This window comes from Aptenodytes patagonicus, chromosome 3, assembly GCF_965638725.1.
Source record: "Aptenodytes patagonicus chromosome 3, bAptPat1.pri.cur, whole genome shotgun sequence".
NCBI lineage: Eukaryota > Metazoa > Chordata > Aves > Sphenisciformes > Spheniscidae > Aptenodytes > Aptenodytes patagonicus.
Genome location: NC_134951.1, coordinates 36,776,509 through 36,802,833, shown reverse-complemented (window position 1 = coordinate 36,802,833; position 26,325 = coordinate 36,776,509). Strand labels below are relative to the sequence as shown.

General features: G+C 39.2%; 1 protein-coding gene across 1 annotated transcript in view; it reads right to left on the bottom strand.

Moving 5' to 3' along the window:
• Nucleotides 1–1,009: 1,009 nt before the first annotated feature.
• Nucleotides 1,010–26,325, bottom strand: part of CD109 (CD109 molecule) — an 89,357-nt gene continuing 64,041 nt past the window's right edge. The window contains 7 exon segments of the mRNA XM_076333079.1: nucleotides 1,010–6,266; nucleotides 8,744–8,846; nucleotides 9,267–9,423; nucleotides 14,288–14,424; nucleotides 21,640–21,705; nucleotides 21,791–21,946; nucleotides 25,376–25,566. Of these exon segments, the coding sequence (XP_076189194.1) occupies nucleotides 6,076–6,266; nucleotides 8,744–8,846; nucleotides 9,267–9,423; nucleotides 14,288–14,424; nucleotides 21,640–21,705; nucleotides 21,791–21,946; nucleotides 25,376–25,566 (1,001 nt within the window). The 3' untranslated portion in view covers nucleotides 1,010–6,075.

Sequence of the window (26,325 nt, the reverse complement as noted above, 5' to 3'; positions counted from 1 at the left end):
ATCTATGATGATGTTATGAGAGAAAGCCTTACTAAAGCCTATATAAACATCCACTGTTTCTCCTCATCCACGCAGCCAATCCTCTCATCATAGAAAGCTATCAGGTTGGTTAAACACGATTTCAGCTTCATAAATCTGTGCTGACAAGTCCCAAGTGTCCTTTATTCACCCCGAGTTTGAGTTGATAGCTATTTATCCATAAGACTGAAAAGGATTTTAGTCTTGACAGGCAACAAAAGCTCTGAAGGAAAGGGTAGATCTGTGAGACATCAGCACGGGGATGGTTGCTGAGCTCATGGGCGAGATCACCGAGAGGTCAGGGTAAAAGAGGTGAGCAAGGCTGAGCAGAACCTGACCTCGAAGCTGAAATGGGCCAGGAAGCTCTTCCAAGGGCAGGCAGGAGGAACAGTGACAGAATTGTGAGGAGAATTAGGGAAAGGTAGCATCATGAAGGCCAAACTTCCAAAGCATGAAAAACAACAGTTAAAACAGCAGTTCACCTGAAAAAAAAATAATTTGCACATCAGTTCAGTTAGTTTTTTTATTAAATACTTTGGTATAAAGATTACTTGGAACTCTCTTACTGCCACTTCAGGCTCCATACAGCAATAAGCTCTATATCTGAAAGGTTTGTTCCTGTTCACAGAAACAGTACAGTTCCTGAGGTTCTCCATGACCACAAAGGGCCTGCCTTGAGTTCATCACAGAATCTTAGGTATACTACTTCTGTTGACGTTAACTGCAAATCTTCCAGTAACTTCATGTTGAATAAATATTACGCTTTTTAAATGTGGTGACCCCTAGTCAGAAAAGTCCCAAACAATGATCTGTAAGGTCACGGTTAGCAGCCTGGCCATGGAAGTCACCATTGCACCACTTCAAATTATGAGCTTTAAAACACAGGTGAGGCAGCCTCTAAGACATGCTGAGGATGGGCGGTGGTCAACACAGTACGGAAACTGCGGTCTACTACAGGTGGCTGTATCGTTAAACAAGCAAACACTAGATATACATTATTAAAAGTCACCTTTAATAGAATTTTAAAATAGCTATTGCAAACTTTATTTGAAGAAAAATAAATCAATGACAATTTTCCAAAATCCTGTGAAACAGTCTAGTTCCTTAACATTTGTTTTATTATTTGAAAAGACAGAAGCAATTTGCATAGCTGGCATGTTAGTTCACCTCTTTGCTCAAAACAGCTCATAAAGGCATTCTTTTTCTACCATTTCTGATTTGATCAAAAGTGGAAATGCGTATGATGATCCTAAATGAGATCGAAGTGGGTATCTGACTACGTCTCAAGGCAGCCAAGAATTTTAGTTCAAATCACTTAAGGCCCAATATGGAGAAAGAAGAGATGCAGTAGCCAGTAGGACAGCTAATGTATGGTCCATTACACCTACTTATATGATACTTCCTTTGAGCCAGCGTTTTTTATATTTTCTTCCTCATATTAGTATCCCACCCAACCTAACAATACTAAAAACCACAACAAAAAAATCAATCCATAATATAACATCGTAAGATCTGGGCAAGGCTGATGAAGGTTTTGGGTAACCACTCAGAAATAGAGAAATAAAATGTATGACTTGAAATTAAACAGAAATCTTAACACGGGAGTTCTGGTGACTCAACTGTAGCACATAAGCAACTAATGCTCATACACATCTGAAAATAACGAGCAATCCATTAGGAAAAATAATCACTGGATTGATCTAATACAGCACACTGTCAGACTTTCTTGCATAGAATAGCATTAGTGCAATGATATTTCCAAGTGGCACACAAAAATATAATAAACTGAGTAAGAAGCAACATTGAAGTCAAGTATTTTGACATGGGGAAAAGGAGAATCTAGTAACAATTCAAAAGACCTGATCACATAACTGCTGTTGTATTTTATGGATAAATTACTAGTGAGAACATCTAATTTCAAAATCTTCTATGTATTTAGAGGACTAAACACATAAAGATGGTTCACTGCATAGAGATTTATGGTAGAAGAAAGGCTATAACAGAAATATTATTGGCCATTAGAATTAAAATTGAATACTCTTTCTTAGTGTTTGAGATAGAAAAATCATGCCATTAGGCACCAGTTCCTTTCAAATATAATCTTTCCTAAAAAACTAACTGTATGTTTTGAAAAACAGAACATCACACAATGTTGTTGGTTTGGGCACTTTGTGAAGATCTTTTATGTTTTTAATTGCACATGCATTGCACGCTGTAGTACACTGGAGCCTATGTAATGGCTATTAAACCAAGTATTGTCAATACTCATACCAACTTGAACAACACATTTGGAGAAATATTGCTAGGATAATATTTTGAAAACTGAATCAAAACAATTTTTGAATCTTAGGTTCGATTTTCAACAGTGACTTTCAAGGCAAAGGAGAGGCACGTAACGTTGGACCTTGGCTCTTCTGTTTCTCCCGCACCAGTTTGGCCACTTCCCCTTTATCACGTGCCATTGATGTGCACAAGCCACAAGCTCCTACTTGTGAAGTAAATGGGAGCATGGCGGTGCCACGCTGGGAACCAAACCAGCCATCGAGCTGGCCCAGCATGCAGACTCCGAGGTGCTGTAAACCCGTTAGGCAACACTCGTTCCCTGTTGTGTACAACAGTGTTTGGTATAGGTTTCTAGATGACACACACAGAGAAACCAGTAGAGAAAACCTCGGCTAAGATCCTGGATGACAGCAAAGGCAGAATTTGGGGAGGGAGATCCTTTAAAATGCATTATGGTTTTGTTTTAAACTCAATCTTAAATAAATTGTTATTTCTTACTGATTTAATGTGTATTAAAGTGTATTAATGGCTCTGCATAGACTATGTCCATTGACAGCATGTGGCTGAAAAGGGCAGGGGAAGTACCAGAGAATACTCACATTTCAAACAAAGAGCAACTACACAAAAATGTTCAGGCAATGCAACATGAAGACGCCATCACAAAATACCTTTTCCTGACTGCTTTTAGCACCATGCCTCAAAGCTCCTTAAAGACCTTGTTCCTAAAGAGTTCCTAAAGATCTTTTACTAAAAGATTTACTAGTAACTGAGAGGGAGCATGGCCCCTCTAACATCAAAAACTGACTTTACAGAGCAATGGAAAAAATACATATGCTGAGCATTTGTGTAAAGGTTCCTACATAACGATGCGGAAAACAAAAAAAGTCACTGTGCCACATAATATTCCCTCTCCCCTGTTCCACTCACTGCCAACACACAATACAAAATTTATCCTCTGCAACTCATTCAAAGCACTAGCCGCAACTGCAAAGTGACCAAAAGCATCGGTGTAGGAAAGTTCAAGGCCACCTAGTGTAAACATTTGTTTGAAGTCATATGATGTTCCTTTAAAATAGCTTAGTACAGAGGCAGATTTGGATGTCTGTAATGATATGCCTGCTGTATAGAAAAAAGTAAAATAAAAGAGGATGTTTGTTCACTGACTCCGACACGGTGCATTATGACTGATGCTCCTTAGTAGGGTGTGCAAGGCAGCCAAGAGTCATTTAAAAACGTGTTGTTTGTCTCAAAAACAAATGTAAGGGAATACTAATAAAAGCTGCCCTGTCTGAAATTAGGCTGAGCAGTTTAAATCCATTTTTCTGGAGGCTATTCAGGAAGCTGGGACTGCCTGCAAAATAAAACTAATTTATTCCTACTATCTACTGCAAAGGAGTAGTTTATCTCCAGTATATCTTGTCTAGAAAATAAGCCTCTTATTCCTAACATTAATCACGTATCAATGTCCCTCTTAGAAGCTCTAAATGTAGTAAAAACTGAAAGTATGTGAGCTTTGGGTTCTTGAAATTATAGTAAATGGAGGCAAATGACATGTCAAGGCTGCTGTCCCCAAAGGCAAAAGAAGACCTGCTTCTATAGTTCACTCACAGCAAAACACATCCCAGTTCAGAGTGTGAATGTTTTCCAGATCTTACACTTGGCACAATTCAATCTATGCTCCCATACACGGGTGAAGGATTTGAGACGCAAAGATATATTTCAGTTTGTATCTTGGTTTCTATTAGCTCTGGACCCGTGTAACCAAGGGCATGACTTACAGAGGGTCAGATCCTGCATCCTATTGACTAAGTAGTGCTTTGGATTTCAAGAAATATGGTATTACTTCATGTGGGTCAGAGAGTAGCATGGGCACTCATGTTAAGGCATTAATCAACTATTCAAGGGGCTAGATTGAAAGTGCACCAAAGGCAAGTGAAAAGCATGAACTGACTACAAAGGACCAGGCCTAAGCTCTGCCAGAGAGACAGAACAGAACCCCAAGTTTGTGAAAAACATTGTAAATTCTAAATACAGCTAAAGTAAAACAAATAACCCCACCTAAACTAGTTTTGCAGTCAAAAACCTATACCTCGGTATTAGAAGGCACCCAGTTCAAGAAGTTCAGGCCTCTTCCCATGCTACCATGCACTAACTTCCTTTTTGAACAAAAGTATAGATGAGTATAAAATGCAAAAATATACATTTTAAGCAGTAGCAAAATTTGAATAAAAATTAGAAATTGCTCAAGGAAAGTGCCTGCCATATAATTACATGTGTACACGTACACACTCTGTCTCAAAAAGGTATGAAAGAAAGGGAATCAATAGCCTTAAAATTTCTGTTAGTTGGCATGACAGCTATTAACTTCATTTTAGTAACTAGGAATGTTATCAGCTTGGCTTCCTTATCAAAAAGAAGTAAGCATTAGATATCACAGGCAGTGTTCAAGAAGGATACATCGGCTGCTAGACAGGGAAGACATTCATATGCTCACTCAGGAGGGAATAGATCCCACGCTCACACGTTTCCGCATTCCTAGAGACCTGAAATTCTCCCCATGTGCAAAGAGCAGGTTTGGGTGTAAAAGTGCCTGCTGCTCTTCACCTTCCCTCTCCTCCATCCCACTTCAGCGAAGCCCTTCAGCGAACAAGGATGTGCTTAAAGTTAAGCAAGCATGTCAATTGTTTTGCTGGACTGAATGCATGTGCAGCCCACACCTCCTAAAAGCCTCTCCCGCCAACCAACAACAGGAGTTGCATGCACAGATGGCATTTAGGGCCAACCAGCTGACATGGAACAGAGAGCAGTAAACAGCTGTTTAGGGTTATGCCACTTAAATCATTGACAAGACAACACTGCAAACGCAAGACATAAATGATGCCCCAGAGTGACATTTCTAGACTACTTCCAAAAACCAGAAAAGGATCAAAGCAATCTTCATCCTGCTGGCCATAAATATGCCAGTGGACACCAGCATTCTCACATGGAAAGAGAATTAGGTTTGTTTCTGAATAACCCTGGAAAAATGAAGTCTCAAACATAGACTCCATCTTTGATACATTTACAGTAAAAGCCTTTCAGAGTAAAATGCATGAGAACATCCTGAGGCCTTATTTTCAAACATGATTAGCTTATGAATTGGCACAAAATCCACCTAGCTTCTCTGCAATGATAAAGAAAGACTGACAATTTTCTGGAGCGTTCAGCAGTTTGTGAATGCAGCACTTGGATGGCTCTTGGATCTGCTCTGAAGCCAGCTCCTTTTATTTTTCATATTATTCCCCATGAGAGCATACAGTGAAATTCAATATTAATGTCAAGTGTCATGTCTGCAGAACAGAACAAAGCGAGCTCTGATACCAAGCTCCCAGCGCTCTGCTTACCAACACCCCAACGGAGAAGCAGATAGTGTTTCAGAAAAGCACAGTAAACTAACATATGTCCCTAAAAAACAAGCACAATTGAAAGCTGGGGTGAAAAGGGAGTGGGAACATGGAGCTAGGTTTGTATTTTCTCAGACTGCTTTCTTGGTTAACTCTGTGCTTCTTCAGAAAATAACTTCAGTATGAAACTAACACTTGTAAAGTTTTTCCAGCAGACACTTAAAGATGTTTTCTGGCACAGCCAGAAATTTACCATATGGGCCAGCCCAGCTCTCCCTGAACGCAGCAGGAGTTTGGTCACTGTAATCACTAAAGACAGGCTGGTATCTGAACATAAAATTTTCTTTGGATAATTTATGGAAACCTTAGATGTGAAACAATCTGTTTCCTTTTACAGCACCCAACTGCACAGCAAGTTTACATGAAGGACAAATAGCACACAGAACAAGGAGGCCAACGAAGAGTGCTGAAGCAAGGCTGGGGAACCATCTCGGTGGCAAAGACTGCAATCACTTTCACAGAAGTCACAAGGGGTTATACTTTGCATTACTTCTGAATTGTAGCTTCTCACCGCTCTTCGCCCTGTTCAGAAAGGTTAGTTAACAGTTAATGAACTTCTGAGAACTGACCAACAAATTAGCTTCACAAAGAAAATATTTTTAAAGGATGCACTAAACTCTGATGCAGACCTCGTCATACACTTGCAAATACTTCCCAGAGTGGGTGTTTAAGCCTAGGCATTAATCTTTGTTCTTTTCCCAAAACATCAAAATGTTCTCAATATGTTCAGGCAAATGCTTGGTGAAAGGCACACTTTCATAGACTCAATCTCAACTGTTAGACCAAATCTGTTCAGAAACTTCAGTCAAACATTCTAAAAGGAATTTTGCCCCTACCTACGCAGTAACCCCCATGACAAAGGAATTGGGATGCTTTACCTGGCAGGTTACTGGCTATGACATTTAAGAGCTAGGTCTCTCATAACTGACACTTTCTCTCTCACTATTACGTTTGGGAGCTTCAGCTTCCTGCATCTGGGACTGTCCACCTCACCTAGCTCCTGCTCCTGTATTTTGCTCCCCAGTTTCCTGAAGGGTTGCTACAGAGCTGAACAGACTAGAAGCCTGGAAAGCCATATTCATTTCAAAAACATCAACGCATGGTAATTGCTCACAGAACAAACTTTTGCGAAGTTTCATTCGCATAGTGGGTTTGTGGTTTGAAGGTTTTCATTCCAGCTAGGGACACTGCAATTTCTTTTTTTATTAGTAGCATTTTTTAACTGAAATTATATTGTTTCCTTTCAAGCCTCAAGATTCTAAAAAAAAAAAAAATAAAAGATTTATCTTTACGGGGCATAACGCTTACCTAACAGTGACACCCAACTAGCTCTGAACAAAGTCAGGTAAGAAAAGCAGCACAGTCATTTGAACGTGCTGAGTAGCTGTGTATATTAACCCTGGCAGATCTCCTTGCTGGCACTGCTATATTGGCATCCAACCCAGTTCTTATACCAGTTGTAATATCTGCCACACAGACATAACTTTTTTGATAAATGCCAGAGCATGAGGAATCCTTAGACATCTCCTAGCTCTGAATATGACATGAATCTGACTGTCACCATCACATAAAATATACACCTGCAGCTTGGGTCACCAACTATGAGAGTGATGGAAAATAATAGATTAAAATAAAAGCACGTTCCTGTATTAGACAGGAAGGAGTTCTCTCAGAACTCAGAATCACGGCATATGTATATATGCTGACCAATAATATGTCTATGCTACATAATAATAGGAATGGCGTCTTGTAAAATAATATTTGAAGCAATCTTTTTCTTAAAGTTAAAGCTTTCTATTGCAGCACACTGATTACATCATACAAATTTTAGTCCTTAAGGATATTAATTCATATCTTTAAATTAATATCTATTAATTGATAATTTATAGACACTAAATGTATTTAAACAGAATAAAAGTATTTACACATGTGCATTTTTATGTGACTTTTTTATACACATATTCACTAGCCTATCTAACAGCATTCTTACAAAAGACTAGGTCCTGAGCTCTTCTCCTAGACATTGAAGCATGTGGAAATTTATTTTGGCCACAGATTCTAAGTGTTATGTGTCTGTCTCAAATAAAAATTACTCTAATTTGTTAAGCCACTAGGACTTAAAACATGCTCTAGGTTAATGGACAGTTTAGTTACATCTGATAATCTCCTATTTTAGTTTTAACTTCTGTGATTGAACAAACATTTCAGCCTGCATAGAATAAATGTGATCTTCATCTAGCTAAGGTAGTACACATCATAGCATATTTGGTTGTCTTCTGTCTTGTGCTAAAACAAACCAATGTGAAGAGAATTGCCTATACAACTTTTTTATGCCTTATCTCAAACCAAGCCCAAATCCTTAATAATGTTTCAGCTGGCTGGTGTAATGAAAACCTCTCTAATATCTTCTCCAGCAGCTTGTAATCTTTCTTTGCTTTTCATTTTGCCCAAGAGCTTTGTACATTGCTGCCTTTCTCTAAAACACACTATACAAAAAAACCCCCACAAACAAACCAAAAAACTTTGAAACTGTTTTTCCCATGTACATCTTTTTTACATAACTACAGAAATCAGAACACTGGCATTTTCTCCAGTGAAGGACTCTTAGTTTAAACAAGAAACAGATGAAAAAGCTACTTGAAAGATAATCATTAACTTGGTAAGTGAACCACAGTGAAGTTCCTGCTTCATTTTGGTAGTTTTGGGAACACATTGGGCCAGACTGAAGCCAATTTATACCAGCTGACAATTAAGTTATGACAATTCACACCAGCTGAGGAGCCAACCCATTAGGACAGTAAACATGTATATGGAAAAACACTACTATTTGTTAGAAAATTTGGCATGTCAATGTCCAAAAAGGCTGCAGTTCAATGAAAAAAGTAAATTTCAGTGCAATGTGGCTTTCTAGTCACTAAAATTTGTCCTATTTCTGCGAAAAGAAACTTTCTTTTAAACTTCTGAGTCACTAAGATCCATTTGGAATGACTGACACTTACTAGGTTCATAGTAATCCACTATAGTCACTGAAGCATCTTGGATATTTGCCACTTTGAAGTCTCTCACAGCTGGAATATCCACACAAACCTGTGTTTCATTTAGCTAGAAAAACAGAAGAGAAACATCCTGAGAACCCTGGTGATGGTGGTTTCATGGAAGAGGTAAGGACTTCTAGCTCAGCGGTAGTCCCCTTCATTTCTAAAGACTTGGAGTCAGGATGCATATAAAGATGCTTATCTCATTCATAGTCATTTTGGCTAAATTACAGACTTCTTGAAATGTCTGCCTTCTTATATATAATTTTTAAGACGCTTAATCTAGAAACCCCTTACAAATACAACTGAGTTGTACCTACCCAATCAGTCTCACTAAAAACCAGTGGAACTATTAATTCAATGTGAATAGCAGATGTTGACTTCCCCAAAGAATACAATCATAATGTCTTTCCAAATTTAAACCAAACAATGGCAGAGTCAAGATTAACATCACTACAAACACACTTCTTTGTTATTTTCAACTTACAGAGTCTAAGTATAGGTTGACTTTTCCATAGTCCTTTTCCATCTTCTTAACTGTATTGTCTAATGGAATGAAATCTGGTGACACAGAGAAACCACTGAGTAAGCCAACCTCCATGAGGACCATACCACTACTGGGAGCTGTGCCAGAACCCAAGTACCTTTTCAAAACACAGAGACAAAGAAACTTTTAGTAGAAATAGAGTAGTCCACTCTCCAAAGAAACTGTTTGATCATTAAATCCCAACTATGGAAGAAATAATGTTTAAGAATACTTAAGAAACAAATGGAACAAAATACCTACAAGAAAATTTCTAATGATAAAGAAATAATAATTGATTTCTCTATTATTCTGCCTGATAATTTCAACCACATATGCAAAAGCAAGTTTAGCACTGAGAAAACTACAGTACATAAATGATATGAGAGACTACACTGATACCACTAGGAGCTTTCCATTGGCATCTGTAAGTGCAGGTTTACATCACAAATATGCAGGAAATACTGCAATTAAACACGTTTCAAAAGAAGTAATTAAGAAACCGATGTAGGAACTCTTGAACTGAAATATATATATTTCTTCTTACGGATGCATTGTTTTGCTTTTATTCATTTTTGGAGGGTGAGATAAAGGTATACACCAAAAATGGCTCCCAAACCTTTTCATATTTTCTTCATAGAGATTGATGGTTCCATTAACAAAGTCATCATCGGATTATTTCTCAAAGCTCCAGTTTTAAAATGCATAGCCATGTTATTCATCCAGTTTTGGAAAAAGAAGATTTAATAAGTTGAGTTCCTTCTTTTTTCCTAAATAATGCTTATTATTACATTTTCTTCCAATATGAGAATCAGATGCTGGACTAAAAAGCTTTGCTCTGTTGAGCAAGCCTTACATACTACGGTGCACAAAAGAACTATCAGAATATATTTATGGTGTTCTGTGCCACGAGTGATACTTCAATGACCTGCAAAAGATTCTATTGCTTTAAATAAAGTAGGTGGCAGAAGAAGTTTCCCCCCTCCTTGGCATGGAGGGTAGATGATTATTGTTATAATAGAATAGAAGTGTCTCCAATCCTCATTTTGAAGGCCTGACAGTAGTTGAAATTAATTGGATAAAACTATTTCTTTGTAGAGCTGGATGGTTTAAAAAAAGGGAAGACTTGCTTTCAAAGCAATGCTGTTAAGCCTGGCAGCATGGCTGATTGAACACAGATATGACTTTGAAAGAAACACAGCACAACTGCTGACTTTAGTTGGCTCATGAGATTAGAAACAAATGAAACCATCTGTTGGATGATGTGCTGTGCCAAAGTAGCTGCTATTGAAAACAAATAACTGAATTGGAACTGGATGTAATTATTTCTGCATAATTACCAGTAAGAGGGGAGGAAAATACCCAAGCTGTCTAGCCAGCCTGGGATGCTACCAAAATACAAACAGGTAACAAAACCAGCTTGGTATTGTCAAGAAGCGAATAAGATATATCCCTAGACGTCATGAGGATCTGGCTCTCTTAACAAAGAAGAGAGACAGCTCCTGGTATCATCTTTTCAACTCTGTGGTCTCCTAAAAGTTTAAAAAAAAAAATCACCGTGCAAGAAGAATGACCAGTAAGAGAAAGAAAGATGACTTGAAACTTGTACCTGACGAGAACTGACAATGTTTTGAGTTTAATTTTATGTTTCAGCTCTTCAGCAATATGAGATCTGTGTGAGACCCTCTCACAGATGATGGAAAAAAGGAGAAAACAACACCAAGCCAGTGTACGCAGAAAGCATAAACAAGAGAGTGAGTAGAACCATCAGCAATCAGTTTCCCATGCCTGGAAATGGTATGCGGGCCACAAGACCAATCAGAGAAGAAACTGGCAGTCCTGGGTATTTGCCTCCCAGACAGTGAGTTAGCTCCTCTAACCAAGAATCATTTCCATTTGAATGAGACATTATCTGCTCCAGTGTCATAAATGGTACCCAGTTGAGATGACCATGGCCAATCACTATCAAGCTGGTTGAAAGAAGGTGGAATATTCTGCAGATTAGAGAAAGAAAAAAATCGCAAAGCTGCAGCCTCCATTACCTGACTATGCATACCCACAGCTAGCTAAACTGGTTGAGATTTCAGCAGTCCTTCTCTATTTGCCTACTTCGGTTTCTCTACCAGAAAGCCAAACCATGCTGTAAAGATTATAAGTAGACCAACTTCAAACTAATTCAGGAATTTAATATAGATAATGCATATATTATATACAATATATAGGGGAAAAAAGAAGAGGATGACTAGTCTATCAAGCCAAGCAACCAGAGATGGAGTCTCAGCCTAAAGAATAGAAACACAGACTCATAGAATCATAGAATAGTTTGGGTTGGAAGGGACCTCTAAAGGTCATCTAGTCCAACCCCCCTGCAATCAGCAGGGACATCTTCAACTAGATCAGGTTGCTCAGAGCCCCGTCCAACCTGACCTTGAAGGTTTCCAGGGATGGGGCATCCACCACCTCTCTGGGCAACCTGTGCCAGTGCCTCACCACCCTCAGCGTAAAAAATGTCTTCCTTAGATCTAGTCTCAATCTACCCCCCTTTAGTTTAAAGCCATTCCCCCTTGTCCTGTCACAACAGGCCCTGCTAAAAAGTTTGTCCCCATCTTTTTTATAAGCCCCCTTTAAGTACTGAGAGGCTGCAATAAGGTCTCCCCGAAGCCTTCTCTTCTCTAGGCTGAACAACCCCAACTCTCTCAGCCTTTCTTCAGAGGAGAGGTGTTCCAGCCCCCTGATCATTTTCGTGGCCCTCTTCTGGACCCGCTCCATCAGGTCTGTGTCTTTCTTGTGCTGAGGGCTCCAGAGCTGGACGCAGTACTGCAGGTGGGGTCTCACCAGAGCGGAGTAGAGGGGCAGAATCACCTCCCTCGACCTGCTGGCCACGCTTTTTTTGATGCAGCCCAGGATACAGTTGGCCTTCTGGGCTGTGAGCGCGCATTGCTGGTTCATGTACGCTTACTAGAACTTATACCAGTCCACTTTCCATGATAAGAGTTGATGGATCTTAATGTTCCAAAAATTCTCCTGGGGCAGTTTTATAATGCCGCTAGGTTTTCCCCTATCCTTTGAACACTTTGCAATTAAAACATTATCACCCTAGAGCCTCACTCCCAGAGAGATGGAGCCCTTCCTGTCTGTATTCCTGAGCCAAAGGTCTTAGCTAGAAAATCAGAATGCTCAGCCAAGACTTATCCCAGACCCATCATGTAAGCCCTTTACATGTCAGGAGTTTGTGCTAGACTTTAGAAAGCTGTTGACACTTCATAGAAAACTTTGAAAAAGCCCATTCTATTTCAAGAGCTCTCATGTATTCTAGTGTCCCTGTCCTCCATCTGTATCACTGAATTGGTTACCAGAAACACATAAAAACAGGGGTCTGGCTTTGTGCCTGCTGGCTATTTCCCAAATTAAATCAATTCTCTCTGTACTGAAATCACATTCACTATAGCTGATTATTTGTATGATGGTGTCACCTAGAGGCTCCATCTCCAGTCACAGCTCCCTTGTGGTAGGCAGAGCACAAAAGTAGTTCTAGGCATACGTTGTTTAAAGTTTAAATAAATAATAAAAAGAGGATGTGGAGGAATGGAATGCAAGAGTAATCATGGTGGATCAGGTGGTACTTTGCAAATCTTGCATTTACAAGGAACCCATTATTATGTCACAAGAAGAAAACAGTGTTTCTAGAAGAAGTATTCACAAACAGATGAAATCCTAAAATACAAAGAATTTAGTCATCTCAACATCCTTGAAGATAATAAAAGATAGAAGGTAAAAAAAATAAATATATATAAAGAGATACAATGCCCTATAGGGTTTTCTGCGAAATATGCAGTGCTCTTTAACTACAATAAGAAGTGCATACTGAAGAAACTGCCAGAGAACAAACATCTTCATATATTTCTTTTAAATACATGTATAAACACTGTCACAGCAAATGAAAATGAGGCAGCAAAGCAGTCAAAGAAACAACTTGGTTTAATGACTGGCTGACCTAGGAATATGCAATATGACTGTTCAATGTCACCTGTTCTCATCTGATCCAAATTCTATCCAGGTAATACCTCGTGGCTGCTCTGTGATCTCTGAGGTGATGCTTCAGCAGTCTCAGCTCAGTTCTTAGTAGGTGTTAACTGAACAAGTAACATCATCCCAAATGTACCACACACACCCCTCTTATTCAGCAGAAAGAATAGAATTAGACTGGCCAGAAAACTCATCACCTCTTTCAACTCCAGAATGATGCTCACATTATATTATATCACCAAATTCATAACTATAAGACATATTGGCAAATGAAAGACCACAAAGATACTTGCACAATAAGACAAAACCCCAGTTGAATTTATCATTATGTAAACATGGATTTTGACTCCTGCCAAAATTGTTCCGAGCAAAGTTTATTAATAGAGATGACCAAAGAATGATTACTTCTATTTCATGGTGTTTTCAGCACTTCAGAACTTCCTTCTCTTTTTACAAAAGAAAGAAGTCTCTACTTCTTGATCAAAAGCAAAGCATTCTGTTCATGAAAGGTAAGAGTAATGGGCAGTTGTCACAGTCTGTTACTAGAAGTTAGAATGTGGAAGGCATGGGTTCAATTTTCAAGTCTGTCCACAGTTCTCCATATAGCTAAGAAGCCAAAGAAGCCTTTGAGCTTTTTCCTGTATTTCACACAAACTCTTCCATATACCTCTAACATTTAGGGTACTGCTATCTTTATGCATACCAGTGAAAAAATACCACCTGGTCAGCAACAATTTTGCACAAAAAGATCTATGACTCTATTTATTGACTTATGAATTGCTTCTTAGTTTAACTATTGCCATTTTTACAAAGTAATTCTTTTATTCTCTTTAGTTATACGTTCATATCTCAGACATTAGTAAATCCATACAAACAAATGGATAATTTAGGTCATTTTAAATAATTTAAAAGCTGTATAGACAAAGAGGTGTATGAGATGCTCCAATTGAATTACCTACCTTGTGCACACATTCAAGGACAAATGGTTTTTATCGTCTTTGTCATCCTTTACATCAACATTCAAGTCAAAGGCTTCTTGTTTTTGGACAGATCTGAGCCTCTGATCAGTGTGTTTTGTGTTGTAAATAACATTGAGCTGTGGATTGCAAGTAAAGACATTAGATGACATATGTAAAGCAAATCTGTGTGGTTAAAACACTACGTTTGTAACAGTATAACACCAGAGGAGTGCTCACATGAGACAGGATACATGGCCTTGTATCTGACAGCTGCACCCATGAGATTCATAGGAATTCTCTGAAAGAAATATCCTTTCTGAACACTTTGTAATGCAGCAGAACCAATGCAATTAGCAGGACACAACTGAGGCAAACACAAGGGAGCTCTAGGACAACCGGCAATTTTCTCCCTAGTTGCTGTCTGCTGGTTTATAATGTGTGCAGCTACTTCCTGACAGCGTGAAATGGGATGAATAAAGGCAAACTTCAGAGACCAACACCCACTGGGTTAAAAGACACAGGCTGTATATGAAAGCAGAGCAAGAGCAAATACATAGCGTATGTACAGAATTTGTCTTCAGTCTTCATGTCATAGCATTCATACACTCAAAACAGATGAGGAATAGCATGTTACTCCAAGCTCAGAACAACACAGTCTTCTTGCAGTTAAGTAAGTAGTTTCATCCTATGCTTCTTCTGTGCAAAGACAAATTTACAGTCTTCAGTCTGTCTCAAGAACAGAGCTTTCACCCTTTCTGCTCAACAACTGCCACGCTCTGCTAAGTAAGCCAAGTAAGGAAGTATGACAGGATGTCCAATGGAAGACAGTAACATTAATACAAAATAAGCTCATCTGTTAGGCACTGTTTGAAGAGTTTCCAATTCTTCTAGTGTAGACATGCATAAGATGCTTGAAACAGTGGTAGAAGAGAGGTAAAAACAGAAGCCCTTAGAAGAGGTCTGAATAATTAGGAGATAGCCTGATTATCTCAATATCCTATAAAATTACCAATGCCAACAGCCAAAGCAGAAATGCTGGAGCTGGAATTGAGCAACCAATGAGTACTCTCACGTTATCAGCCATGACAGAAAATTATGCAGTAAAAAACCAGGCTGTATTGCCTACAGGATTGAACTCGATGAGGTAAAGAAACAGCTGAATCATTACCTGCAGTGTTTCTTTAAAACTGCCTTGGTACCAGACCGGAGGATGACAAATGTGACAGCAATTTTTAAAAGAGTACTGGGGCTCTAGACAACTGTGGATATCAAGTAAACTCGGTACCTGTACCAGAAAACACGGTCGAAACTATAGTAAAGAGTCAAATCAGTGGACAAATGAGTAAGTATGGCACATTGGATAACAGGCTGTTGCTATAAACCCACCAGCCACCTGAATCAAATGAAAAAATGTGGACAACGGAGATCTGTCTAGTATAAGCTACCTGCATGTTACACTGGCATGTCGCTGGTTAGGAAGATCACTAGCCAAAGGTACCAGGACAAAAGAAGCTGCCAAGGGATAAAGGGCTGTTAAAAGACAGGAATAGAGGGTAGGAATGAACATTCATACATGAAAGGAGTGGAATCCTAAAGGAATCTGTGCTGGGTGACCACTGTTAAACATATCCATATATGATGTAGAAAACAGGGTGAATCCTGATGTGATAAAGTTTGCTGATTATACTAATTTATTTGAGGTAGCAAAGACTAGGATTCCTGCAAAGAGTTGCAGAATGAAAGAATTTTTATGTACATAATAATGGGTTTTGAACTGATTACTACCAGATCTGTTTACCATTTAACAAATGGTAAAATAGATGAAATTCAGCCATAAACAGGTAAGTTGGAAGAAGGACACAGTAAAGGTCTACAGAATAATGACCTGCATGGGAAACATGAATAGGAAACAGTTTTTCATGCAATGGAAGATTAAACTGTGGAATTCCTTCCCACAAGATGCTGCAGATACTAAACTGTACAAGTGTTCAAGGGCAAAATAGACAACTTCATGGAATCAAAATTTTCTAAGCCCACAGAAACTATATCCAGCTGAAGGTCTCAAATAATACATGGTAAGAGGTGGAAGACAGGTAATATATTACATGTATTTATCTTCTTATACTCTCTCCTGAGCATCCACCTCTGGCTGTTGTGGAACACTGGGCTAGACTGAGCTTTGCTCAGACCCAACACAGTCCCTCTTATGCCTTCTCTCTAAATACAAGAACTAGGGGAGCAGATTCGAAAGGAGAAAGAGGTAGTGCTTCTTCATGCAATATACTATTACCTGCAGAACTACTTGCCGCAAGAAGGTGTGGTTGTTAGAAATATTTAAAAAGTTACGCATTTATGGAAGAAAAAAAGAATCTATCAAGGAAATATCTACCAAGCCAGAGAGAGCACACAGAGATGACCTGTGGATTGGGAAGGCCCTGTGTTGCAAATTGGTGAAGGGCAAGAGAGTATACCAGTGAGATATCACTTCATGCTTGCCCTGTTCTAGTAGCCTTCACTGGTCATCCTCTCTCTAATGGCCACTATGGGATACAGGATAATGAACTATATCAGTTGTCCCAGCACATCTACTCTAACATACTCGTGTACTTTTACCCAATAAAAGACACCAAAAATGAAATTTAACTTTGAGAAAACATTCTAAGGTACTTCAGACTGATTAACACCCTATGCGATGTTGATGGTAGCTGCAGCATCCCTTTGCTGTGGCATGAACAGGACACCACCTCTGACAAGAGAATGGGTTGCTGACTCAGCACTTCAGTGTGATGAATCAGAAAGCTCAACTTTCAAAATGCTAGAATGACAAAATCAAATACAAGAAACTAAGAAAATATTTACTATCAAAGAATAGTTGACATTATTTGGCAAAATAGTGATTTTCACCAACAACAGAACAGTAAGTTTGCATGCAGTTTTCACATACAAACTAATAATCATTATCTGTTCCCTTAGTCATCAAGATAAAACACATGGCAGGGCAGGGGGGGATCTTCTTTGATTTTGATAGAAAAATAATCAGAAAGTGGCTCAAATAACTCCCCTTGCAAGACCCCTACATGCACTTTGCTTGGCTAAAGAAAAGGGAATGAAGAGTGCTTCTGGAAAATCATAGTCCCTTTACAACAGTTTCTGGCAGCAAATGGAAAACTGTCAGTCCAAATTTAAAGATATGACAGGGACTTGTCCAAGTTACAGGTTAGCAAGTCAGTTATAGGCTAGCAAGCCTGTGCAAACAGAGGAGTCTTTAATTTCTGATTTTTGCTTTTGCTGCTATGTCTCTCACTCCTTGATATGAAAGTTATGCTCTTTCTTTCAATCTACACACAATTCCCGTTGCCCTGCCCTGCATTGCTGAATTTAGCATGCTGTATGAGTATCAGAGCCAATTCTGTACAGGCACTCAGGACAACCGTGGTGCAACAGTGAAGATTTATCCTGCACAACTGCTCCGCAGGAGAAGGTAGTACCAAGGATGAAGCCAATCTAGAAAGCCTGCCAGTTAAAGGCATGCAGAAGGTTTGGTAAAGACAAGCTGGCGGTGCCTCAACGATCTGTCATCACAGAAACAAAGCTGTTTTAACTTCTGCCAGAAAAAGCTAATGAATGGGAATTTACTGCCAAAGCAGGATGTCTGAAACCACATACTGAACAGGTCAATCAGCTAGTATTTTCATGGAATAAGTTATCGCTGTTAACGGTCTGACTTTCCTTTCCTGATTTCTCATGACAATGAAGGAAAAATCTTTTTCACAACACAGAGTTTAATTAAAGCAGCCTTCTTTATACACTCTTACTTTGGGGACAGAAGACTGTTATACAGAAACTAGCATTAAATCAACAAAACGAGCAATTGCATTTCTTCTTAACCCTTTTAAGAAGCAGCTGCCAAAGCTGAAGGCGGAACTGGTCCATTCTTGTCATACTGCAACCAGTTCTGGTGAGAGGCCCAAGAAGAGAAAACTAAAAGCTAATCTGCATGTGAGAGATGCTTGTAACAGTATCTGACCCAATCAACTGCACTACGTTTCAAAAAAACATGACTTATTTATAATGTCCTAATCAATGTCTCTTTCCCTATCCTTTGTGTTCTTCAACTAGCAGCACAAATGTGCTTGACTGAGGGCATGAATTCAATGAAATCATCTCCAATATTTTTCTGTCCCTTTTTGACTACTTAGTATCCACTCAAACGGTAACAGAGAAATATGTGTGCATTTCACAGCGTACCTTTTTCAGTACCATCACACTGAATAACATTCAGTCCCTTGCCTAAGTCCAGTAAAAATACACTGAGTGGAAAAAAAATTCAGTGAGTTTCAGTAATGAGTAACAGGTGATTCTCAGTTTTTTCCTCACTCCCTCTCTATACATGACCAGGAGATCAAGGAGATCTTGTTCACCTATGCACTTTGCCCATACCCATCCTCCTTGAGCCTGCCCACCCTCCCCTCACTGCTAGTCCTGGATTTCAGTTGCGTTCTCCTTCCTTCCAGAAGGCATGGGCCACGCCAGATTTTTGAAGCATTTACCAAGGCCAGTTCACAGTGGTTCCAGACAGCAGGGAGGTTTTTCCTTCAAGACTTTCAGCAGGCCGCCTAGGGAAGATCGCTTCTTCAACTCCTTTCTCTAGAGAGTGCCTTTCATATACCCTAACCCTACAATCATCCCGTCTTTCCTCTTGCACGGTCAGTGCCTTAGGTCATCCATAGTATGTGCCCACATAATGAAGGGATGAGCTAGGAGACTTTGTTGACAGCAGGACCACAAAGCTACAAGTAAATGTCTGCTTTTGCAATTATACTATCCAAAATAAATACATTTTACGAGATCCTGCAGGGTCAAGAGTGAATGAACTGCCAACTCGCACACACAGACAGGGAGATTTCACAAAAAAAATGGGGTTTTTTCCTAAGAATCCATTCTGTTGGGAAAGCAGCCTTTTCCATTAATGGACCGAATCTTGTGTTTTGTGATATTTAAATCAGTTACTGTTTTGACATGCTACATTTGGCCAGAAAGTCAAATCCCAGAACAGTGAATCTCACCACTGTACTTTGGCGGGCCTAAGACAATGAAACACAGCTGAAGAAATGTGATCGCAATGTCATATGCTATCTGATTTATTAAATGTGACCCAGATCTAGCTTGTGTCTGGGAAAAAGCGACATCTCATTCAAATGGCATCAGTGCTCTTTCTTTTGAAATACCAGACCTGCCAAAGGAAGCAGAAAGAAAGAATTGATCCCAGCAAATAAAAGGTTTTGGAGAAGTTACTCCAGTGTGTTAAGTACAATATTTTGAATCAAGTCACAGTATCTCTGACTCAACGCTGCAGGAAAAAAGGCAGCAGCACAAAGACCTAAATGAAGAAGATAACCTGGCATTGGTTCCTGAACACCGGTTATTTGGGAGCACATTTGCATGTTCATACAACAAACCAGGAACTGAAACCATGGTGCTATACATCCCCGGGAGCCCTCTAACCACAGAGTCAACTACTGACTCTTCTGCGTGGAAGACTTCTGCTCAGTCTTCACCAGACATGCTGGTTTGGATGTGAAATCTTCCTGCTGGCAAAACGTAGTTGGAACCAATGTGCTTCCACAAAAGGCATTCATTTCAACAAATCAGCATCTTCCAGCAAGAAACTATTTGCTGAAACGTTTTTGATCAGCTTGCCTGACAAATTAGTTGACTTAATATCAGGGAGTATTTCTCAACAATGATTAAGGTTAAGTAGTCTTAACTGTTCTGGAGCCCCACTTCGTTACATTCCACATACACACACACACTGAAACCACAGATGTGTGAACGCAGTCCTGCTGAGATGTTCATTCCTATCTTGGCCTGCAGGACTGAATCTAAATTATCCTCTGAAACTTTTGAACTTTGCTGTAAACTTCATTTGCACTTCTGGGAATTAATAAACACGGGTCACGATTTATGGCACTGTGGGTTTTGCAGACTGGTGCTGAATGAATGAGGTGTATCTCTAGCTGTGAAGGTTTCTTTGTAAAGGTCTTTTATCCAAAAGCGTATTTACCAACCATCACCATGATTTTTTGTTTCCCAGATGCATAAGAACACTGAAGTGAAGGTCAGGTTGGAAGGAATTTGAGATGGAATCTGACCTGGCATAAAACTTCGAGACCATTAAAGGCAGCCTAAGTTCAGTTTTCCCAAGTACGACTAGAAGGAGTCTATTAGGAACTCTGTCTGGTTTTGCGATATGCTCAGCAATTATGAGTTTATCTACATACTTCCAGTAAAATGACTCTCTCATGCTCAGAGACTAAAATTTCTTATTACCCATAGCTCTTCAAAGGTCTTCTCTTTCACCTGTGTAGTTCTAAGCCACTATCATGGACAGGACAGCAGGAAAGAGAGACCCATTAGCGGCCATATCAAATCAGATCCAATACTGTCTTTTCATATGATATTTCTCATAGGGTTAGGGAAAATCTTGGAAATGGAATTTCTTCAGAACATAATCTCTGTTATGGGCAAAGAGCAAGCAGCTGAAAAGCATAAAAAGGCTATTTACAGTTTGCTAGTTCTAAATACAGTATGCGCTGATCCCAGCTTAATTTGTTTAAATATAAGTAAAGATGTTTGAATTTATAGTACCGAAACACAGTCTTCCGCAGGACAGGCAGAGAGGGGATCACTATACCTCCTTCCACTCTTTGCCATGCCCCCACTGTTGGCTGATGCTAAGCATCTATTACTGTTGGCAGTTTGCAGGATCCTTTGACTCTGTCTTTCATGCTATTTCAGAACCGTGTAAAAATTGCTGGAGAACCTGGCCATAATACTCTTATTTTTAGCTTTTGCACTATTGTTGTATTCTACTTCAATAAAAGGAAAATAACTCTAATAACTAGAAGTGTAATCTTGTTCTGTACTGATCTGTGCCTTACCGCGGTTTACCACAGGTTCCTGATGAGGCATTTCTGCCTGGTCCACACACCTTTTTCACTCTGACCTTTGTGCCTGCCAATGTACCACTGCAGTCCTTTGTCTTGCAAATGGACACTGCATTTCTGCAGGAGGACAGGTCTGCTTTGATATGGCTCTGGCCCATGGAAGTGCCCCAAAACTGTCAATCATCCAGCAGCACTTAAAAGGCCAGGCCATCGGACATAAACAATCACATGAATATGTCCATTCACACAATATTTGGTTCACAGCATTCTTCAATTAGTAAAGTGCTTCGGTACTGATTTAAGACATTTCAGAAGATTGTTCTTACTAACATGTTTTATAAAGCTTCCAAAATATACCTTCCTTATAGAGAGCATATCTTTAGCAAGAATAACTGCATTGTGTACCTGAAAGACAGCAAATCCTGTTCCCTCTGCTGCCACTGTAATTGTCATTGGTTGCGCAGGGGCAATCTGAAAGAAAGATGAGTAAAACAGTATTTTCAAAGTACTTTCAGTCAGCAGACTTTACAAAAGTATTCCTCTCTTTCTACAGTACCTCCTTGGTCTGAAGCAGAAAACGGTTTTGAGTATCAACTGAAAATGTTTCCGGAGTTTTCAAAGAAGGTGCTGTCACTGTTACATCCATTTCTGTTTTGCTTGCAGTAGTGAGAGTTGCGAATAGACTCAAGGCTTGCAGAGCCACCACTGTGTCCTGTTGAGAGAAACAAATCCTTCCGTATTAAACAGAAGAAACCTGTGCAGTGAACTACCTGTGTATAGGCCATGCCTTGGGGAGCTCACAGTCCCTGCATTGTCCCATTTGTTGATTATGCTGGAGTCTTCATGCAGCCACCTCCACATCTCTGTTGGGATTCCACTGGCATGAAGGATCCCAGCACAGAAGAGGGATGGCAACACAGAACAAGTTAGCTACTGTGACATGCAATGGAGAATGGGGTAGGAGCCAGCTAAGTAAGCTTTCCTCTTGTGCAAGGTATGTGGAACACCTGACACGCTGGTGGACACAACAGTCAGAATTACACACCACGCGGACAGTGAAGAGAAAGCCAATGAGGAAAGTAATGATACTGCTACTTTCTAGATTTATTTAGTGACTATGCATTAAATATCCAGTACTGCACAGGAGTTATTCAGGGTACCTTGATCACCGAAGCAAATGCTATAGGTCTGAAAAAGTATTAACATTATTAAAAAAAGCCTGAAATGAGTTTTTATCAGACCCCCGGCAACAATTTCAAAGGGGTTCAGCGCAGTTTTTATACTCTATATTTGATCAAGACATTTTGTGCAGTTGTTTAACCACTGCAGAATATGCTTATAAACACATTATCATATATATATCTAAAATTCTCTTTTGTTTATCTTTGTGTATGATTGCAGGCTTAGCTCTCCAGGTTTTGAACACAAGAGGCAGTTTTTGAACATTTGGTCCAGCACAGTTTAGTGAATGAGAATTTTAACATCCACTATTTTCTGGAAAAAAATACAGTAATCAATTATATCTCTAATGCTTCTCAGGGATTTTTGCTGTTCGTGTAGTTCATTTTGCACCTATTTTTAACCAGTGACAGTGAAGGAATTGGCCTTGCAGGCTCAGCATACAGAGGTGTTTTATTCATTCTTAGGTCACTTCTAGTAACAACATTCTAATGTAAGAGAAGCTCATTAATTACAACATGGTGACTGTGCCATACCTTAAGGTACAGGCACGTGCTGCCTATTCACTCTAAATGATTAGAAATCACTCTCCTTCCCGTGCCACGTCCTCATTTGAGATGACCTGCTTCACTGATTAAAATTCAGAAAGGTCAGCTGATGAGCAACAGTGCCGAAGTTGCTGGTAAACTGCTGAACCACTACAGCTGGGATCCCAGCTCCAGTGCTTAACATGGTGTGACAAAATAGATGCAACTAATGGGCTACAGGAAGATTTAATAGTCTGGAGTAAGTGGCAGACTTTTTCAGTAGGAGGCCAATATTTACCCTGAAAGAATGCCTTCGATTACTCCTTTGCAGAAGACAGTGACAAAGCATCTGAATGACTGCCCTTACTCAGACTACTCATATGTCAGTTTCTGATGAAGATCTATGGCTTGGAAGCCCAAACTTACAAAACTTCTTTCACATTGAAGTGAATGAAACTACAGTGACCTATCACATCTATATATCTGATCTATCTTATAGACCTAAGGAGCTATAAGATCTTGTTGAAGAATCTGATTTTAAACATCTGAAAGCAGAAATATGCCTGCCCTTACCTAAGTTGTGGAAACCAAGGAATACCTTGAAGCGCCTTTTCCAAGTCCTTACAATTACATCTCTCACATTTACATTTCTCACCCTGAATTGATAGAAAGTTCAAGATGTCTAGAAATGCTATCTGCCATAGCTGAAGGTGACTTCAGAGCTTTTCCACATCCTAGGCTTAAATGACTCTCAGAAACACAGGCGAAAAACAAGAGGGCAAAGAACTACCTACAGAGAAGATAAACGTGCCCCTTGGTATGCTCTAAAGCAGAAGGCATACCTAAGGCTTTTCACCAGGAAACATTCACAGCTGAAGCACAAGGTGCACAGCTCAGTATGACAATGCTGTGTCCAATACACAACCTGAAAAGTTAGGGAATACGGTCTCAACCCAGACTCATAGGCCCCTCTTGCCCAGCAACACAGTCTTTGCAGAATTTGCTGCTCTTCCCTACCATTTAAATCTACATTCATATATATGCTATTTTTTGTATGGATTGTTTTCCCGTGTATATGTCATATGTACATTTTATGCTCAAACATTAAAAGCATTATAAAGCAAAATATACTGATTGCAAATTCATAGTAAGCTATACCACGTATACAAATTGCAGTGAGTTATCATACCCTAACTTACAAAACATCACACATGCAACTGATTACTTTCTTCCTTATTGTTTAACAATATATTAAGTTTCTAATGTAATAAACTCATGGAAGGAAACACTCCAAACATTTTTTTAAAGCAATCTTAGAAGTTAACAAAAAGTATGGGGTCATTTCCACAAATTAAAAAAGGCATCTAGAGAGACATTGGAGTAATTTTGAAATCAAAATAGTTTAGACTATGGAAGAACAAAAGGATTAAATTCATTTCTTAACTTCACCCTCAGGGGTAAATGCTGGATTTTCAAACTTTCAAGTAAAAATAGTTTCTGGAGAATAGAGAAAAGCTTTTTCAACTCATTTAGTGCTTCAATCAGCCTCTTCAAATAATAAGCAAGAATTAACACATTAGAAAAATACTAGAACCTCAGGGAAACCAAGCTGGTTGTTAACTTGCATTTTATTTAGTAAAACTAGTTTCTCTCAGATTAATACCAACAAACATTTGAAAATAATGACGCCTGTACAGCTTGGTACCAAGCAGTATTAAGAAATGTGGCATTTTACTGTGACCAGCATTTGTAGTTAATTTAAGAGCTAGTTTAAACTAATGCAATCCAAAGTACTATATAAATTTTCTGGTTGCCAGCACAGCTTACAAGATGTGGTTTCAATAACATGGAAACCTCCTGGAGATAATGTAGAGCTTCCAAATTTCATGGCCCATCAAAAATCTACGTAATAATGAGGACAAAGTACATTATTAAGTTAAGACCAACTGCCAACAGAGTCACTAGGTTAGGGTGTTTCTCTAAAACCTACTCCCCTTTCTTATCTTAGTTAATAGCCTTTCAGGAGTTTGAGGACCCACATATGGAAAGAATAGAAAGAGGTTTATCTCCTTGGAAAGAAAGTAAGCACAGATATTTATCACACTTGCTTGGAAAATCTGATTAATTATTTTTCCATGGGCATCACTTCTTCTTCTTAATTTAAGATCTTTTTTTATTAATATTTTATATAATCAAGGTGACCCTCTAATTCTGTTTTTTATTATACTTGCCAAAATACTAAAACTGGTAGGCCAGGTTTAAGATGTCAATATTGCAAAGAATGCAAGCCTGCACGTAACCAAGGCTGTTACAGCAAAACAAAATTCAGTAATTGTTATGTAAAAAAACAAATGGTCCTTTTTTTCTTTTTCTTTTTTTTAATATACAGTGCTCATTTAGAAAGTATAACAAAGCCCCTTGAGACAAGATATTACCTGAGTAGATGAAAATCCCCCAAGGTGATTTCTTTGCTGACTTAACCATTTCATAATAGGGATCCCCTTTGCTAATCTGTCTTGATGAAAGTGCGAGAGCAGAGCATATGCTGCAAGTTCAATATCGATGGACCGTGGCTGCCATGAATCAGAAATTTCCGAAGCAGGTGTTATCCAGAAGCGAAATTCTCCTGCAAAAGGAACCAATAATAACCTCAGATCCACAGACTGAAGTCTTTGGACTTCTGGGAAAGACTTAAGGGAAATAATTAACGCTTACATATGGGATCGAGCAAGGTTCTTTAAAACTGTGTTAATGTTTAGGTGTATGTCCCATAAAGGACTGAATTAAGCACTTCCTCAGCCATGGCTGAATCTAGATACAAAAAAAGCTGGAGTCCCAATAGTCACTCCCATTGATTTCAGTGAACTTTACATTGATCCTTTTGTTGTCAGCCTGAAGTGCTCATGTAAAGGAGCCCTTGTGAAAAGGCCACCTTGTTGCTGGGGTGCTCCTTTCTCTTCGGGACTAGAGAAGGCACCTCAGACAGCACGGCTGCTCATGAAGCTCATTCTTAAGTGAAGCCTTCCAAAAAAGTGACTTCCTCCCTTCTCAAAAGTGACTGTCTGAAAGGCCTAACTCAGTAAACACAGAGGAACACCCAAGAGGCTCCATTTCTAGGCTAGAACATGAATTCCTTTGGATTTTTCAAGACGACAGTTACTATTTTGAACCAAAAACTTCCATTTCTTATACTCCATATGGTCTGTTCTTCCCCCAAAACAGGGAACAAAATTCAGTTGTGCTGAACTCGGAAGAGGTTAAACATGATGAGATGATGGGTCCCTACAGAAAATGCAACACACCTCTGTATTGTCTTACAGAAAGTCCAATCCTTCAACTCTTCATTCTGATACTGATTTTAACTAATTGCCCCCCCACACCCTCC